The sequence below is a fragment of the Polypterus senegalus genome, chromosome 8 (genome assembly GCF_016835505.1).
Source record: "Polypterus senegalus isolate Bchr_013 chromosome 8, ASM1683550v1, whole genome shotgun sequence".
Classification (NCBI taxonomy): Eukaryota; Metazoa; Chordata; class Cladistia; order Polypteriformes; family Polypteridae; genus Polypterus; species Polypterus senegalus.
The window spans coordinates 96,607,666-96,628,301 of NC_053161.1; the positions used below are offsets into that span (position 1 = coordinate 96,607,666).

The 20,636-nt window shown below is 37.9% G+C and overlaps 1 protein-coding gene across 1 annotated transcript in view; it reads right to left on the reverse strand.

Moving 5' to 3' along the window:
* The window catches only part of sema3e (sema domain, immunoglobulin domain (Ig), short basic domain, secreted, (semaphorin) 3E), a 162,714-nt gene that overhangs the window by 36,272 nt on the left and 105,806 nt on the right, over positions 1–20,636 (reverse strand). Inside the window, exons 5-9 of the mRNA XM_039761469.1 lie at positions 19,217–19,310; positions 8,915–9,031; positions 1,558–1,700; positions 781–895; positions 188–257 (exon numbers count right to left, since the gene is read on the reverse strand). Of these exons, the coding sequence (XP_039617403.1) occupies positions 188–257; positions 781–895; positions 1,558–1,700; positions 8,915–9,031; positions 19,217–19,310 (539 nt within the window). The remainder of the gene's footprint in view (positions 1–187; positions 258–780; positions 896–1,557; positions 1,701–8,914; positions 9,032–19,216; positions 19,311–20,636) is intronic.

Here is a 20,636-nt window from a genome sequence, read left to right on the forward strand (position 1 = left end):
GCCCTTTGGAAATCCGAGGTGCTGCTGCAACCCAGGGGGGTTAGGGGGCATCAGTTTAAATAAGAAAGAAAACAGACTTTTACTGAACAGAAAATAGAAAACACTTCAATCTGGCCTCAAACATTCTGTTGGATATGATGCTTAAAAATGTGAACATTTATGACAAACAAATATATGAATTTCTGACCTTGTTGTGCTAAATAAAGCAATGATTTCAGGGTTTCTATTATCCTGAGTTTGTAGCAAGAACACATCCTCTAGAAAAAAAAAGTAAAGCAATTATAAAGCATTTCCTGTGAGGTTTCTTTTTTGAATTTATACTATCTGAGTAAAGGTGTTTTAGAGTTATGAACTAGACATTAATACTTCTTTTTCTGCAGAACTTTTGCTGAACACTTTCAGTGTAAATGCACATTTATTTCCATAGTTTAATCCATTCATTTACAGTCATAGAGAGAAAGGGACGCTGAAGGCAACTTTAGGTGCAAAGCAGCAACAAACCCTGAATGGAATGCTGATCCATCATATTCACACTCCCACACTCACTTAAACATGTCTAGTTTACAGTCACCAGTTAATCTAATATGCATATCTTTGGGAGATAGAAAGAAACCTAAATTATTACGTACTATAACAAAGAACGGAGTTGCACCTGTCTTGCATTTAATGATGCCAGGATAGACTCAAAATGCAAATAAGTAGTTATTTCACACTTTACCTGCTAAATCAGTGCAATGTCAAATATATATTCAATACAGTAAAAAAAATAGGAGCATTTACCTAGTTCATCAAAGTAGGTGTCAATTCCATTAGGTCCAGGCACTGAACAGATCAACTGAGTTTTGAGGAAGCTGGTCCACTTATTTACAAGCACTCTCCGTCCACCAACATCATTCTAGCAAAAATAAATAAATACAGAATGTAAGTGAGATTTGTACAGGGCAATGCACAATATCTAAACGTGGGACTGATGTTGTGCTGTTTAAGCTGTGAAACAGTTTTCATTATGCTGCAGTCTGTACAGGACACTGCTAGTCAGGACTTATCTAATATTAGACTGGTGACTGCTATCTTAGCAGATCTTCAGCAATGTCTCAGGAAGTTCAAGGTGGGCTTTAAAATTGGTTGAACAATAATATTTGATGGACTTATTTAAATGACCTGCCTACCATATGCACTTTTACTAACTAATTCAAGTTTACTTACTAATCTCTAATTTGCAGATTATTCTATGAAATAGTTTCATTTTAAGGTTTTGAAATGAAAGATAATATAGATGGTGGACAAGCTAATGTAGTTATCCTCCTTTACTGCACAACTTTTTTTCCTTCTCTCTGTGTGATGCAGTCGAGCAACATTTTTATCATGGGCATCACAATAAAAGGGTCCACTAGTTCACAACTACAACACTTCATATCTAAAGTTTCTATATTGGGTCAAAAATGGTATAAACAAGCAATATTATGAAAATATCTGAGTAATTTTGTTTATTTAACATCTACAACAAAAATGTCCACAAATGGGTGTAGATTAAAATTAAAAGAAAACACTCCTTACTGCGCAAACTCTTGCAATTCGAGTGTAAGAGACTCGTATGCCACTATCCTCCTCTGTCGCTTTTTCAGTGAAGAAGAAATACACCTTATCATCATTGTGGTCATCATTGTCAGGGATCACGTAGGAGCCAACAAATTTAGGTTCTATGAAAGACAAAGAAGTCAAAATACCAAATCATTCCTTTCATTTTTTTTAAAATTTTTGACTTTCATTAAGTTAATTATTTTGCATATGTTAATGCAAAGGACAGCTTATGAAAAGCATAATTTTGCAATTAGATACTGTTGTGAAGTTGCCTGTTTGATCAAGTATGGGCTTGAATAAAATACAGAATAAAATGATTCATTGTACTAAAAAAATAACATAGCTTGTTCTATTGTTATGTCCTTGTTATGCATAAATAAAACACAATGAGGCCACTAGGGCCTTGTCTTTCATATATAGGTATTTTTCAAATGGTTACAAATAATGAATTCTGTAAATGGTAGAACAATTATTAGTGGATACATTTTAAAAGCTAATACAGAGAAAATGAAAAAAACAGTTGTCATTTAATGAGAAGTTTGCTGTGAAAGCTGCATAGATTGTAGCTGACCTCAAAATTAAATTGATCAGTTACACCACAGTAAAAAAGCAGTAGCATTTTTAATGTGTGATGATAGAAGTGGTGTCATACAAAAGTTAGACTGGGCACTAGCAAATTGATTAAAAAATGCACTGAATAGCAATATATTATATAGTATAGAGCTGGGGAGGTTGAGGAGAATCTAGATATTTACAGTAAACATATAGAATCCATGTAACTGAGAGCATTTTTGAATAAAAACATGCGACTTGCCACCACTAATATTTTGTCCTTTCCATTTTATATTTATAAAATATGTAATCAGTACTGTCTTTATGAATCATCCCACACCATATGATTATTAATACTATATATATTTTTATTTCTAGGTCAATACTCAACTCAGCCACAGGGGGTGCAGACACCAGTGTGATTCTTCTTGCCGGTCCCAAACCCGGAAAAATGGGGGGAATTATGTCAGGAAGGGAATCCGGTGTAAAATGTTGCCAAATCAATATGTGGACAACAATATACTGTAGATTTCCATTCTGGATTGTCAAGGCCCAGGTTAACAACGGCCACCACCAGTACTGAAAGTCAACAGGGTGCTGGCAGAAATTTGGCTACTGTTGGCCGAAGAAGGAGAAGAATAGGGGGAAGGTGTTTTCAGAGGCAAGGGGAAAAGAGGAAGGTAAAGAGAGTTGAACTGAGGGTAGGGACTTTGAATTTTGGCAGTATGACTGGAAAGGTGGAGAGAGTTAGCTGATACGATGGAGATATGGAAGGTTGATATATTGTGCATACAAAAGACTAAATGGAAGGGGAGTAAGGCCAGGTGGAATTAGAGGTGTGTTCAAATTGTTCTACCATGGTGTGGATGGGAGGAGAAATGGGGTAGGTGTTATCCTGCAGGAACAGTATGTTGAGTGTTGTGAGACTGAAAAGAGTGTTGGACAGATTATTGATTATGATGCTGGAAATTCAAGGTGAGATGATGAAGGTTGTTAATGCGTATACCCTGCCAGTTGGGTGCGTAATGGATGAGAAAGAAGATTTCTGGGGTTAGTTGGATGAAGTGGTGGAGAGTGTACCCAAGTGAGAGAGTAGTAGTAATTGGAGTGGATTTCAGTGGACATGTTGGTGATGGGACCAGAGGTGATGAGGAGGTGATGGGTAGGTATGGTGTCAAGGAGAGGAATGAAGAAGGTCAGATGATAGTGGATTTTGTGAAAAGGATGGACATGGCTGTGGTGAATATGTATTTTAAAAAGATGGAGGAACACAGGGTGACATACAAGAATGGAGGATGATGCACAAAGATAGATTATTTACTATGCAGCAGGATCAGTCTTAAGGAGACTGGAGACTGCAAAGTGGTGGCAGGGAAAGGCATTGCATTATTGTCTATGGACATACATGCCCTTTTATCCACTCAGGCAGCTCCATTTGGATTCTCCGAAAAAGCTCTGAGTCTGTGGCTTAGGTGGTGTCTTTGTTGTAACCTGTTTTTGGAAACTCGTCTACTCATTTTTGATTTATTTTATACCTAAACGCCTTACAAGCCAAATATAGATTATAGAAGTGAAGACTGCATGGGAGAAAATATGGGTGGCCTATTAGAAATTGCAGTCAATTTTTAGTGAATAGTGAAAGCTCACAACTGAATAATTTTGAAAGTGCTGGTAAAGCCATACTATTGTTATTATTATTTTATGTCTCCACCTCAGTAACACGTCCTCATTTTGGTAGTTTGCTTGCAATTTTTGCACTAACTTTTGTTTCTCACATCTGCACTATACTGAATTCTATTTTTATGAATTTAGCAAACCCACCATTAATGGCAAATCTAAACATAATTAACAGATTCTTCACAAAGAATCCTAAATTTGATGAAGCAAGGCTTACTGTGTATCTCGTGTCCTACATCTCATTGACTGCAGAAACATTGAAAGTACAATATGAATCTCCAGAAAAGGCAGTTAGTTCACCTTGGCCATCCAATGTATCATCAGGCTCGGATGAACAAGCCACTAAACCAAAGTTGGTAAAATTTCCAATTATCATAATATTCAGAAAATCATGCTGTTTTTCCTCATGATGGTATACTGAATATAACTGGCTGGAATACAACATAGTTGGAGATGCAGTATTTTGTAAAATGTGTAGATATTTTCCTGAATTACAAAGAGGTGAGAAAACTACATTCATGAAAGATAAATTCAGAGAATGGCAGAGATTGGAAGAATCTTTGACAAGCATCTTTTAAGGATCGCGGATAGTAAGTATCACATAACTACACAAGCAAGAGCAGTTTTAAATCCACTAAACAGAGATAACGCAAATGTATCTTTTATCTAAAGAAATCATGAACATTTTAAAATTGTTTGCATCATAATGTCATGTGAAAAACAAGGCATCCCATTTAGTGGGCACAGAGAAACTGATGAAGTACTAAACCAATTGCCTTGACAAATTGCTAAGAAAAATGCAAAAATAATGAGCACTAATATACAAAACTATTTGCTTCAGTCTACTACTTCCCTATGCGTAAGACAAAAAAAATGCGTGCATTGGTTTTATCCAAAGAGGGATTATTCAAGGAAGAGCTATTTGGTTTGTGAATATGCAAAATATGAAAAATGGCTAACAGCACTACAATGAAAACCCTCGAAGTGTTAGGGCCACTGAATGTGGAGTCTTCATTGTGCGTGGCATATTATTTTGATGAAGTTTCATTAATGTTTGGGGAATAAAAACAGTGCAGGCACTCCAGAAGCATACTTACTATAATGAATGATGTATGAATGATGTATGCTGCAATTGTCAAGTTTTGGGAAGCTGTTTTTGTTTCCTCATGGAAGTTGTTTCATCCTGATAGTTATGCCTAGACTGTCTGTATAATATATAGCATGCATATATAGTATATGAATCTGCTGCTGTTAATTTCCCTAGTATAAAATTGCATTGAGAAATTCTTAAAGCTAATTTAATTAATTCAGTCCTTCTTTAATCTTCAAGTTTTTGTCAGCTTATTTCTAATAACTGATAAGCAACGGTTCAGTATACAGTATTTATGTGCTTTTAATGATAGTTCAACAAGACTGATTAACTTTTCAGTGGTTTAGAATTATGGCTTACCCTTCCAATTGTTTCTGTCATTTTGCAATTCCTGGCTTCACCACTGAAAGAATTTTTAAAGTTGTTACATTTCAATTTAGGTCTTGTAAATTATTATACAAATGAGCTTTATCTGGATTAATTGACCATGTAAGATATCATTAATGACGTTCAGGATGTTTTTTTTCTGTAATTCAAACTTGTATTACTATAAGTCAAATAAAGTTAAGTTGGGGAGCATGCACTGGTACAGTGTGTTGCTGCACTCACTACATGACGAAACAACTCAGGATCCCTGTTTGCAACCCCCCAGGCAGACAGGTAGTCCAGTCCCACCCTCCGGAAATGACCCTCTATCTGCTGCAGCCAGGTGTTATGTGGGCGACCCCTTGGCCTGGTCCAGCCACTTGGGTCCCCAGCAATGAGGATATTACGAGCCGGATCACCCTCAGGGAAACACGCCACGTGGCCGTAGTGCCGTAACTGACGCTTCCTCACAATGCAGGTAATGTGCCTGATTCGGGACTCCATGAGCAACCGCTCATTCGACACAAAGTCAAACCAACGGTACCCAAGGATTTTCCGGAGAGACACAGTACCAAAGGAGTCCAGTCTTCTTCTCAAGTCACTGGAGCATCCATGTCTCGCAACCATATATAGTGTAGTATGTAAGAAAGAACTTTAGTTTTTACTTTACTGTAATGATACCTAGTTTTTTGGTAAGTGTGAAGTACTGATGCATATGTATGGTAGAGTATTTTAAGTTCAGTTTGCTGCTTTTGAAACCTTGGTTGAAGTATTACAGACTGTGTTAAAAACAGTTGTGTAAAAATAAAGTAAATCATTGTCTGGTTAAAATATTCAAGAGCCTTAACCAAAGTCATTTATTTTTATTATTATACACACAATATTATTTGACTTTCATGAAAAACCAAGGCTATGCACATTTGTCAGCAATATTGCTTCTGGACTTAATAGCATCTTCAGTGAAATGTTAATCGTATTAAAAGAATATAATGTGACAATGTTATATAACTAATATGAGAATGCAGTAGTTTCATAAATACAATGATGATAGATAGCTGAAATTATACTGAAAGCTGATTTTTGAAATTAAAATAAAATAGGTTTAATTTGAACTGGAGCAGAATAAAAAGCAGGTCAGAGATGACCTGCACATTCATTTTAATGTCTGTTTGTATATGTTCTTACATTATGCTGTAACATCTAGAGGCAATAGTGACTAGGCTAGTAAACACAGTATTTCTCAGATTGTTTCATACAAGACTGACATTTTCAGTCTCCTGGCAGACTACACACCCCTGGGAAAACACCACCTGAAAGCAGATTTTAGGAGGATGTTGTATGTCATTGCTTTCTACACTCCACATCACTGGGTTTTCTGTCAACACTTAGAATAGCCTGCCCTGGAAAAAGAGGGAAATACACGTTGTTCATTTTGTACATTAAAATAGATGGCTGGTAATTGAAACTAAGGTAGAGAGAACAAGAATCAGAACAGGAGGAAAAGCAGCTAGGACTAAAATACTTGAATCAGGACTGTCCAATGTGGATAAAGTCAATTCCAAGCATCAACAGGACATACTACACCAAGTAATGGCATATACAGTAAGTGAATCAAGAGGATTGGCTTTGCATAGCCAGGTAATCGTGATCTCAGCCAATCAAGTGCTTAAGCCTGTGATTCACGAAGGCTGCCAAAGGCTTATAAAGGGTACTGAGCAGAACACACTCTTTATCTAGCAGACAACCATCAGTGACGACCACTACTTAGTGAAAAGTTAAATTAACCATTGCTGTATATGAAGAGACGCTCAACACAGACATCTATTGATGAGCTTGTCATTACCTTCAAATGGATGTTATTGTGATGACATTAACAACTGACATTATATACTGTAGCAGTAGTGAATTTTCACTCAAGGTTTTAGAAACGTCTTTCTTTTGATATTTGATACATATTGCTGTATGTGTACCTTCTGCGTTCCTTTTGCACTTTAATTCAGTGTCCCAATATGTCTGAACCTCTCTTGCCCAGCACTCCCTCACTTAAACATGTTCCTGTCAAGTCTGTTTCTCAGGCTTTGTCATTTCAAGGAACCTTGTTCGCCTCCTGTCCACTTTTTGACTATTACCAATGGTAGATGGGCCCCCATTACCCATTGTGAAAACAATGACTCATATGCTATGAATATTTTTCCGTCTCTAAAGGTAACTCTCAGTGTTTCCCCTATCCTTTTACTCCTCCTTCTGTTTCTCAACCTCTCTTGCCAGGCACTTCCTCTGTTAATTGTTATCACCAAAGTCAAACTGTCCAATGAGACCAAAGCCAAACTGAGTGATAAGATTGCTCAGAAGGACCAGACTTACACACATAGCCATGGACAGTGGTGTTTTATTATATAGCAGAAAATTGTAATCATGATTATTGTTTAACAGTGTCAAATATATTATACTGTATTAGCCAAATAAAACTAGTTTTGCATACATACAGTAGTTCAAACCTAGTGACCAATTATCAAAACGGATTGGTCTTTACTTTGCCACCAGCAATGCAAATAGTAAGCACATATTCCAATAAATAAGTAAAATGTTGAAATTACAGATGATGCTTTACTGTACAATTCAGAATTGAAGACGTTCTAATATATTTTGACTCAGGCTGAAATGTTTCCTCATACCAATAATCCAGTATTCTTCTAGTCTACATAATAAGGTTGTAAAAGTAGTGATAGCCTAGGAGAATATTAATAGCGAGTAAGGGCAATGTGTCATCCAGTTTAAGACACAGTAGATTTTCACAAAGCCAAATATATTTAACTGAGTGTCCTAAAAAGCAACTGGTAGAAAAATGTCTACCTTTTGAAGTAGAGATATATTTTTTTATTTCTCCGCTTCAGTGTGCTTGATATCCACATTATTTATTTTATTACACTTTCAAGGAGATCCATTTGAATTGATAAGACAAGCTTTTGAGATTTTTCTCCAGATGCATCTAGCTGCTGTTAAGCAGTAAAATTACTCATGTCATGAGTAGCAAGGTCATACTGAAAGTGATAACATTAGAGCTGTAAATATATATATATTAGACATTTCAGCAAATTTTTGAATGTTATTCCATTTTCACTTTTCTAAAACTCTAGAATTAAAATGTTATTACTTTCATAATTATCTATTTAAGGATGCAGTAAAGAAGTAAAATGTTACATTTCAGTTTTGAAATCTTTGCCCCTCAAGCTAGAAATATTTAGATACTTTTCAAAAAATAGTAAAGAAATAGCTGTGAATTTTTGCAAAGTGGAAGTAATTAAAAAGCATTACATAATGTTTCTGCAGTTTGGTTTATGAAGTGCTTTTCTAATTTGAGCTGAACACAATGTTTTTGAAAAGTAATTATTAATTACATATGTTCAAATTATCATAAAGCATGCCTATGTTGGCTAAGCATTCAAGTATTTGGCAACAAATGTAATTTATATCAATCTGTGCTTCTCATGAACGCCAGCTGTGTTTAAGAACAATGGGAATTCTTTTACCTCTGATAATACTTCTTAAACTACACCAGCCATTAAAGCTGTAATTTGTAAGTTATATGCTAAATATAGATTATTTAGGAATAAAAGCACAGAAGGAAGGAAACATAAAAAAGCTTACCTTTTAACTGATGTTTATTATCCCATTCTGTTCTTGTATAGGTGAGATTGCCCATTCTATAGATAGCAGCATCATTTCCCCAGTAGTCTGTGTAAAGTCCCACAAATAAGTCACCCCCTAAAAACAAAAGTAAATGGTTTATGCTAATAATAAGTCAACTGCTAATAAGTAAATATCATTTGCTTTCAAACCGTTAGGGACACAGAATGACATTTTCACAATACATGTTAATTTATGTGTGCTGGCATTTTCATTGTTGAAATAATTTAATGTATTCTATATATCCCATTGGTTAGCTAAATTTCCAATATGTTTTGGTTTATTAATAGTTTATAATTTTTATAATATTGATTTGTATAATAATTTTATATTTTGTTAATGCATACTGCACAAAATGTTTCAAGCTTGAAAAATGGACAAGAAAGGAATAAGAGGCCTAATGGAAATGGAAACTTCCAAATGGATCAACTGAAAGGGTGAATGAAAAAGACACATGAAACACAAACAAACAATAAAGCAAAAGAGAAATAGCGACACATTTAGAAGCACTGTGAGAAACTGAGAATGAAAATTTGAACAGGCCCATGATGTGGTAGTGCTGAGGGCTACGGTACATGCCAATTGTGAAAAGGAAGCTGACGTGCTGTGCAGCACTTTGGTTTAACTTTGGTTATTAAAAGGTGCTATAAAAATAAATTGATATCGACATGGAAACTAGAAGCTGTAGGTGTTAGAGGTAATCTAGGAAACTGGACCTCAAGTTGGTTAACCAGCAGGAGACAAAGAGTAAAGACAAGTCGAGAATGATGTATGTGGCGTGAGGTCATCAGTGGAGTCACTAAGGGGTCTGTCTTTGGACCATTACTTATTCTTTTTACATTAATGTCATTGTTTCCGGTGTAGTTAGTAAACTTGTGAAATTCACTGCTGATACTAAAATTGGAGAAAGGGCCAGGAGTTGTTGGAATCTGGAACAAGCTACTAAATCATGTAGTTGAAGAAGAAACCTTGAGAACCTTTAAGACATACACGGATAACATATTGGAACAGCTTAACTATTTGCTAAACAAACAAGTTTGATTGACTGAATGTTCTGCTTTCATTTGTCAAATTTCTTTTGTTCTTAAGTCCTTATGTACATTAACAAGTGTAAACCTTGACTGTGTTATGAAATATGTGTTTCTATATTAAATTGTCCTGTTCTCTAAAAATTGTTCTACAAAGATTTTGAAACAACATGAATTAACTTCTACATTACATTTCTACATCGGTTTTGATTTGAAGTTCTCTCTATCTCAAACTTGTTTTTATTTTTTGGTTGTTACTTTGAATCATTAGAACATAAGAGCATTAGAAAAACTTTGAGGAGAACAGGCCCATTAAATCTCGCCAACCCATTAAAGCTCCCCAATCCTATCCACCTAATTTCTCCAAAATAATGTCAAGTCTATTTTTGATGATTCCTAAAGTCCTACTTTCTAGCACACTACTTGGTAACTTATACCATATGTCTATGGTTCTCTGTGTGAAGAAAAACATCTGAACTTTTATGTATTTATAGTTTAAGCATAACCTCCTTTGACTTTTAGTCTCCACATCATGCTGTATAATCTAACATTTGGATAGCCTTCACAATGTCTTCTAAACACTGCCTGGAAGTTGATAGTGATGAGTCCACTATAATGCCCATGTCCTTCTCACTAGGTGTACTTTCAAGTTTCAGACCTCCTATTGTTTATTCAAATCTAACATATCTACTACCTCTGTGCAATATCTTTTATTTACTTCTACCACAAATCTGCCCAAGCTTGTATCCTGCCCAAGTTCCTCTGTAATGATTCAATTGATTTCAGTTTATCTGTCAATCCACTTATCTTGGTATCATCTGCAGACTTAATCAGCTTACTGTAAATATTCCTATCCAGGTAACTTATATATATATATTAAAAATAGTGGCCCTAGCACTAACCCCTAAGGGACAACAGTTTTAACATCAAATCCAGATAAGGTTCCTCGCACCATAACCTTCTGCTCTATGTGTTGTGGTAGATAGGGTGTGCTCTCGCTCCCTTGAACCCCTGTCCACGACTCCAAACACCAGGTAAAAGTCCTCAAATCGACTTTATTCAATTGCCACAGTGTACAAAGCACACTCTCTTCCACAATACTCATATAAATCACTAATACTAACAATAATCACAAATACTACAATCCTCCAGCTCCCAGATGCATTGCCACCCTTCCACCCAGCTCAGCTCGCCGTCTGGGAGCTCCCACAGTCCTTTTATATTCCCTGACCCGGAAGTGTTCTCAATCCCCAGTCCATGTGATCCTCAATCACTTCCGGGTCAGGTAAAAGTTCTTTTCTTCACCCCGGAAGCCCGTCGCTCTTCCTAAGATGAGCTTCCGGGTCATAGGGCACAAATGAGTCCTCAGTCCTCCCTGCAGCACCCTCTTGCGGCCCCTGAAGTATCCAGCAGGGCTGTGGATAAAAACTACATCGTCCATGATTCCCTGCTGGTCTTCGGGGCACCTACATACTGCAGGGAGGGCTCCATCTGGTGGCCTGGGGGTATTGGCAGGGATGATAAGCCGGCCAAATATCACAGTACTCCTCCCCCAGCGGAAAAACATGGTTTTTCCCGGTGTGTCCCCCTTGAGAAAACATCCTCCCCCAAGGTGATCCAAAGACGGGGTCCTGTTGATATAGTTGGTACTCCCGTACAAACCTAGGAGGAACAGTATAAGTATAAGCATTATGACGTCCTGCCCTCCTAGGACAACCTTTCCACTCGTGGCCCGGTCTGCGGCATTCGTAGCGGTCCCCTTGGTAGTCTCTCTCGTTGGGACACGAAACACCTGGGCACTTCTGGCTCCGCCCTTGTCTCCGCTGGGGAGAATTCCCCGGCCGCCATGGCTCTCTCATGGCCCTTTTCCACATTGTCAGGAGACCTCTGTTTTATTTGAGAAGCCTCCTGTTTCCTCTGGGGCTTATATACAGTCTGGGTCTCTCTATTACAAGAAGAGAGCCCTTTTACTGTTTGCACCCCTTTACTTTTACAATTGACTGGTGGCGCCGTCTTTAGGGCTGCCTTGCTCCGGGGGTCAGCACTGTTTAGCTGCCCCGGATCGATTAGCCCTTCCGCCGACCACTCGGTTAACGTACCGACCTCACTTGTACCACACGCCGTGTATTGGCACCCGCTATTCATTAAAACCGGGCCCGGATTACACTGCGTCCCTATTACTTTCTTTACAGTACCGGCTTGACTCACCTGTACTGTCGCATTCGTCATTGCGGGAGGCTCCCCACCAAATCGCCGCACGTAGGCCCTCACCTTCTCCAACGGCTCTCTGGCTGCAGCTCCCAATTCTCCGATGATCTTTTCTATGGTCATCAGGACCTGTAAAAAGCTACTTACGGGCTCGACTAAGCGTTCGAGTTCCCGCAAGTTAATACAATTATTTATCTCGGCCGACAGAACACTCACTTCCTTGTTCGCGTTACTTGCCGGCCGGGAGCCAATGAGCACGCCCGCTTCTGGCACGTGCTCTGACTGGTCTCGCGGAGGCTGCTGGGAAATGGAGTTCTCTTCGTTACAGGTTGAGGATCGGGTTGCTTCCTTCAGCAGACTGTGGTCTGTCTTATTTCCTTTTTTGACATCCCAAACAGCCATTTCCCGACCCTCCTTACCTTTTCGTGGGGTGAGCGGTGCCTCGCTCGCCTCCCCCTTCCCCTTCGGAATGTCCGAGTCCGTTCCTTCGGGCTCGAAGGCACAAACAGCGGGACATGGACCTCCTCCTTCCCAGAATGCACCGGGTTTGCTGCCGTGTCCCTTGTCGGCTGCCGTCATACGGAAGACATCTCGTAGGTGCTCCGGCTTCGACAGGAACGTGCCATCGTCTTCGGGGCAGTTTCCTTTTCCCCGCGGAGCCTCCAGGGGATCATCTCCGAGGTACATGCACGGAACAAAGTGAGTAATTATAAATGGATTATCCGTAACGTTTCCGGCACGTACCTCAAAGTAATCGCTGGTCCCTGGAGGTTTCTCCTGACTTGTAAGGCCGCTCCTCGACTCCTCCTGAGCGTCGGCCATTGCACCTAAGGCACTCCCGCTGGAGTTGTTGCTTTGCTTGCCCTTCCTCTTCCCCATTTTGGACTCAGGTTTTTCAGGTTTTGGCGATGCTGTGGCGATTCCTGACTCTGTAGTCTTCTCGGGGTTCACTTCCCACAGAAATTTTTTGTACAGGTCCTCCGCAATAGACGCTGGAGTATCCTGCCAGCTACGCCACTGTGGTAGATAGGGGGCGCTCTCGCTCCCTTGAAACCCTGTCCACGACTCCAAACACCAGGTAAAAGTCCTCAAATCGACTTTATTCAATTGCCACAGTGTACAAAGCACACTCTCTTCCACAATTCTCATATAAATCACTAATACTAACAATAATCACAAATACTACAATGATCCAGCTCCCAGACGCGTTGCCACCCTTCCACCCAGCTCAGCTCACCGTCTGGGAGCTCCCACAGTCCTTTTATATTCCCTGACCCGGAAGTGTTTTCAATCCCCAGTCCATGTGATCCTCAATCACTTCCGGGTCAGGTAAAAGTTCTTTTCTTCACCCCAAAAGCCCATCGCTCATCCTATGACGAGCTTCCGGATCATAGAGCACAAATGAGTCCTCGGTCCTCCCTACAGCACCCTCTTGCGGCCCCTGAGGTATCCAGCAGGGCTGAGGATAAAAACTACATCGTCCATGATTCCCTGCTGGTCTTCGGGGCACCTCCATACTGCAGGGAAGGCTCCATCTGGCGGCCTGGGGGTATTGGCTGGGATGATAAGCCGGCCAAATATCACAGTGTTTTATCCAAATCTTCACTCATGTACACACTTTAATTTAAACTCACCCTTCTTCTGTTTTAATGCTGAACTTCTCATGTGGGACCTTATCAAATGATTTTTGAAAATCAAGATAAATAATATTATATACACCATGTGGCCTGCAGAGGATGCTGCCCAAACCTTAGACAGGCAGCCACAGGACACAAGTTCAACAAGCACGCTTTTATTTTATTTTCTTATATGATGTCTCGTATTTTATGTATTATAACATAATGCAAAAAAGAAAAGACCGAGATTGCTACACAACACGCTGCATCTTTTAACTTTTCAAATAATGCTGGCTCTGTCAGGTAGTATACTATAGTCTGTCAAAAAAAGCAGCGAGCAAGACTGTGCTGCATCAGCCAGTAAATGAGACATGGGCTGTGATTTTTCAGTTGTGTAATCTGAGATGGTGCAGCAACATTGATTAGCAACTGCAGTCTGTAAACCTGATTTACCCCATTTTAAAGAGTTGCTTAATGCGATATCAACTTAATCTAACATCCTTTCTGAATGAAGACAGTGATTGGCCCACTATAACACATAAGCCATTTTCATAATGTGCATTTCCAATTTTTATTCCCACAAAATATAATGATATATAATATATATATTATAATATATTTATATATATAATATATTTTCCTTTAAAATGCTTACAAAATAATTTTTAAAACTACATGAGCATCTTGACATAGAGGTAAACTGAGAGAATGGTAATAAAGTCAGATAGAGCTAAAAGCCTTCCTGAACAGATGAGTTTTGTGTTGTTTTTTTAAAAGAATTCATGGAGTCAGCTGATCTAATTTCAGTAGCTCATTCCAGAGTCTGGGTGCTATACAGCTGAAGGCCCTGTCACCCATGGAGTGTAGATTAGTGTGGGGCACAACAAGATTGCCAGAATCAGAGGACTTTAGTGGGCGGATAGGCACATAGTGATGGAGAAGGTCACTGATGTAGTTTGGTGCAAGGATGTTTAAGGCTTTGTAGGTTATTAGTAGGATTTTATTTTCGATTTTGTAAGACACGGGGAGTCAGTGAAGGCGAAGCAGGATGGGTGTGATGTGCTCACTGCTGCTGGTTCGAGTAAGGACTCTTGCAGCCGAGTTTTGAATATGTTGGAGCTGTGATATAAGATTAGAAGGCACACCTGCCAGTAGGGAATTACAATAATCGATGCGGGATGTGATAAAAGCATGGCCAACTTTCTCAGCATTAGAAAAGGAGAGAAAGGAGCCTCCTCCGTTGATGGAAAATGGCAGACAGAGAGAGAGAGAGATAAAGAGAGAGACTAAGTGTATACCAGTTCCTGTCACAGGTCATGGGGCAAAGGGTGTCATGATGAAGAGTAGCCCTCCTGCTCCAACGAGCAATCTTAACCAGCCACACTTCAATCTTTAGACCCTCTACATCATTCCATTCAGTTAGATTGCCTTTTCACCTCAGACTAGGTGGTCAGTTTATGTCCTACCTATGGATATTAAAATGTCCTGTACAAAGTTATATCAAAGCAGCCTTTCAAAAATGGTTACAGTTTGATAGATGGATGCTCCCAAACACCCCACTCCAAATTACACTCCCAAAGCAGCACTTAAGAAAAAGGTTCTCATCAGTAATAGCATTCCTAAAATTCACAATGACTTACTTAAGGAACGTTCTATCTTTAAGTCACTAACTCATTTTTTAAATGGCAATTTAAAAACACTTATCAAAATGTTAAATACTAATCAAGACACTTCATTCTTACTGAATACCTTACAAAATCTAAATATTTTCATATTTGATTTTTTCTTCCTTTATGTCTTAATACCAAAATGTAAAGACTTATTATTATTACTAGCCAACTACTAGCCGCCAATTACTAGCCGCGGCGTACCATACGCCGCATAATCAGGTCGGTTTTTTAATAATTTTTAAGCACAGGGAGAAAATTAACATTTGAAAAATCGGTAATGTAATAAATCAGCAAGAAAAGCAACATTGTAACAATGCACGGAACGAACCAACACACAATCGTCCGTGCGCCGCTCAGATGCGGAGGGTGGAACGGGAGGAGAGGAGAAGGACGTCCACTCCGCTCCCTCCGTCATGCTAGTCTGCTGATTTCTCGTTCAGTATACACTGCCTGCTGATGTGCCCACCTCCAACTCGACACTCGAGTCGTTGTCGTCTTTGTACAGTCCAGATGCACCTGTGACTCACGTAGACTTTTCATTGCTCTGTGCGGTTTTGGCTGCCTTTCTATATATAATCCACCAAGACACCCGACCACGGTGGTAGCGAGGTGGGAGGGGGGTGTGTACAAAGTGCAGGAGCATCTAAGAAGATGCATGTTTGTCGCGGATGCGAATTGCTGTATGTAGCGTGTAAAACAGTTTGCTATGGTGCATGCGGTCGTGTGTCGTAACCGAAAACTCATTTTTTAAAGACTGCTCACTTCATTGTGTTTTACCTCAGTTGTAAAGGAATGTTTTAAGGATCCCATGGGATACCCCTCGCAAACAGTTTTACATTCACATACATATTCACCTCCCGAGAAACATGCATCTATGAACAGTCAATGTGGGTCAGAGCTGCATGTGACCTGTACGACAGACAATATAAATGACGCCAGTTTTTCTGTGTCGTCGCATCCGTGTTGGTGGGTGTGGCTCTGTGAGTTCTCGTCGTATCCAATGGTCTTGGAGTTGGTGGGCGTGGCTCCTTCCTGCGTGCGCCATAGGTGTCTCACTTGTCAGCGGCTTAGTGAATCCATGCCCCTTCTGGCGTGCTTTTCATGGTTGTCTTGCCTTTCCGGCGTGCTTTCCATGGTTGTCTTGCCTTAGTGAATTATATATAAAGATTATTATGCGGGGTTTGTTTCCTGCCTTGCACCTTGTGTTGGCTGGGATTCGCTCCAGCAGACCTTTAGTTAGGATATATCAGGTTAGATAATGGATGGATGGGTTATTATTATTATCATTATGCAATCTTTTGACTCTACTATTCAACTCCTTTTCTTATGATCATATATCACTTGGTTTTATTTAAAATTTAAATTTAAAAAAGTAAATGTTTTGATGTCTGTGTATAGAACGTGCTGTAAAAATAAATTTCAATAGACTGTGTTATTTATCTTAATACAAAAAATGGGTTATAAGTCCTTGCCTGTCACCAGGGCTTGGAGAGTAATACAGAAAAGGCCATCATATTAATATTTTCTGTCTATACCGATTGATAAATGATGTTTTAAAAATAAGTTTAGGGAAATCTTTGCTGTGTTGAATCCTCACTGCCCAGATAATGGTGGTGCAAAAGACAACCATTTTATTTTGCTTATTATTTTGTATTATAATTTACATACTGTGATAACATAGCTGATAATTTGTATAAGCATAATACTTTGTATACGTTGTTTTCCATGTATTTTTTCTGTCCTTTGTTTTTTTTATTATTAGTTCATGTTTACAGATACAGTATCCCTGACATGTAAAAAGGAAGTTCTAGGACTGGATATTGGATGCACTTTCCGTGTGATTGTTTATTCAACTATTGTTTACTTTTTACTAGATCTTAAATTTCTCTTTTGTGAAATTCTCTATTGTATGAAATATTTTACACTTCCATCAATGATGAAATACTGATAGAATTAAAACCGTAATTGTTCCATGTTATAATTATTTAAAAATAATAATTATAAAACAAACATAAATTAAATAAATGATAAATAATGCAAAGAACAATAAAAAGATCATCATCCTACTTTGCAGTAATGGAAACAGACTGAGGCATAAAATTATTTAAATCAAGTAATACAAATCAATAGCTATCTAAAGTCTAATATTCTCTTTCTCCACATGAGGGCAGCCTTGTACTGGATAAAGTTTAGCCTGGTATATCATGATACAAAATACAATTAACTTGAAAAAAATATGCAGTGAAAACTATTTTTAATTGATTATTTGTCATCTATAGTACACTCCAAAACCATAGACTTTTTTTGTAGTAACGTTATTTAATTTTCATATTAAGACTGACCTATATATTCATAAAGATACAGTATGTAGCACTGTACATCTGCATTAATGACTAAAGTTACATTTTAAATACATCCAGAAGAAAAGAAGAATTAACAGGAAAATTACATGAAAGAGTTAAGAGCTATGGTGAAAATAGAAGTATTTCTAAAAGTTTCTAAACTTTAATAATGTGCTTTTCTGAATTCAAAAAAGAGAAGAAATAAAAGACCAGTTACAAAAAGGGCATAATCAATTAAAGGTAAAATGAGTCACTGGTTGTGAAATTGATTGGAAGAAAACCCTGCAGCCACAGAGGTCCCCCGGGACTGAACTTGGGAACCACTGCATTAAGCCATTTTACAGTATTTTTCTTATCCTGTCTTAGCTGCTTTGTTTGTAATTTCTAAAGGCTTTATTTAATAGATAAAGTCACACTTGCCTTGATCTTTGTGTCAGTTGTCCTGTTAATGAACTGATGTAAATCATCCCAGTTTTTTAAATGGTTACCACAGGAAGATAAAGCAAGCAACATGATCCATGTCCATTTCCACTTCTATCTTATAATAAAGTGGCACAAATTTTCTTCCCCTGATCAAGATATAATTAATCAAATGGGGATGATATGCTGTACCTATTGTATTATTTGATCATAGACTCTTAGATATGTTTTCAGTGCACAAATTAATAGAAGTGTGTCGGAAACACCCAATTTCAGCTTGTTCAGTTTTTCTTCATATCTGTGTAGATTGTTCTCTAAATACTTCAGATTTGCAGTGACATTTCAAAGACATGCCTATTAGATACAATATAACTCATGCATTAAAACAGACCCCCATCAGTGTGAATATAAGCATGTGTGTGACTGTGACCTGCAATTGACTGCCACCCCAATTGTTCTATGCCTTGCAATTGATGCTGCTAGGTTAGGCTCTCCTACATCCAATCTGGAGTGGATTAAAATGGTTTGACAATAGAGATGGAATTGCTCAAAGTATGTCCTCATCTCAAACAATTAGGGGTACATCTAAAACCTAAAGAAATCATAAAAAGGTGTCCACTTAATTTGCTTAAGAACACAGGGTCTCATGCTGAACGAAAGATCCTCCTTCATAATCATTTCAATGTGAGTCCTCATCTGTTTTTTGAACTTGCTTTATACAGTAAAGGGACCTGGAGCATGTCACAGAAAATGTGCACAACACCTTTATTCTTTCCATTGATTTTTCTTAATAATTCACACAACATTAACAAGAGGCATTCTCAGTGATTCTCAACATGCAATCACAATTGTGATTTTTTACTCTGAGATACACTTAAAAAATTCATATACCACATGTATAAAAATATGTGCTGAAATAAAAACAGTGTTTTTATGTATATAAAGAGTGAATTTGCTTACTGTGATTCAGAATACTTACTATTTGTTACAGAAACTGTGGAAATGTTGGGGTCAAAAGGACATTTGCCTCGTCCACTTTCAAAAGAACCTGTTTCCAAGTCAAATAGTCTATCCTAGTAAAACAAAACATAAAAATATAAATGAATTTAATTATCACCAAAACAAATTGCAGTATGCAATATGAAAAACATACACAGCATACAGTATTATCACAGTTAAGTGAGCTATTCCAGTGGAGCAAATCAGGGAGTGACAAGGCAGGCTATTTACTAACTAACTGAGAAGACTTGAAAGGGTAGAAAATACATAAATGCTTCGCCTGTAAATGCTGAATAAAGTGCAGAATAAAGTGCAGAAATCAAAAATGAATAAATCCGGCACAAAACCTTGAAAAAACAAATCATAAATCATTGCAATGCCACAGATAGGTAAAGTTTAATACTTTCTTAAACTGTATAATAAAACAGGCCTATAATGGGCCTTAAATATTTAGATATGTAGGAGCCTACTGGTCTAGAAGTGAGGGCACTGGTGTGGTGCCCATGAGTTCCAGATTGCTGGTAACTGGGCAAAGTAAGGGATTGGTTTTAAAGTTGAACCTTCTTTTAAAAAATTAACTTCATTAAGATTATAAAGTCCTAAGGAGACATTTGACTTCTTTTACAAGGAGACGGTTTTGGTTTGGTAACCTTTGGGTTTATACCTGGATACGGTTATAAGAACCATCAATGTGTTTTGTTCTTGTAAATCATTCTACAGTGTTTCCTTATTCATAGTAATTTGGAAAGGTAGATAACCATGAAATGATTTTTGATAGAACTTTGATTGTGTGGATGTGCATACTTTGAAAATATATAGAACATTGCAAATTATTTAACAATAAAACTGGCATAGGGCTGGTCAAGGTTTGAGAACATCAATATACATTCATCGGGTACACCTGTCAGGCTCTCTTAACATAGACATGATCTCTGAAAGGCATTCTTGGAAGTGCTTTTAAAATATATATACACAATGCATTCAATTTTCTTTTCTTTTCTTTTCTTTATCATTAACAATACTCATAGTGCTTTTATGTGCATTCGCATATTAGGTAAAAAGCATCTACTGTGATAGTCATGTCTGTCTGTCTGTCCGCAGGAAACAACTTGGCCCGCAAGAACCAATTTTTTTGAAATTTGGGGCACCTATTCTTCAAAGATTTTGTCTAAGGCAGTTCAATTTTTATTGAGATTTCTCAAACATATTGCGCTGTACAAAGATTTGAAATTTCAAAATCTCCCACTGAAAAGTATTTGCAAATCTACAAACTCATCTGTGTTATAACAGAGAAACATTCTGTGTAACTTCAAATATGAAACAAAATATGATATTTGTCATGTCATCTTATTCAACTAGGATCTTCTAATCCACCCTCTATAATCCTGTTATATTGAAAA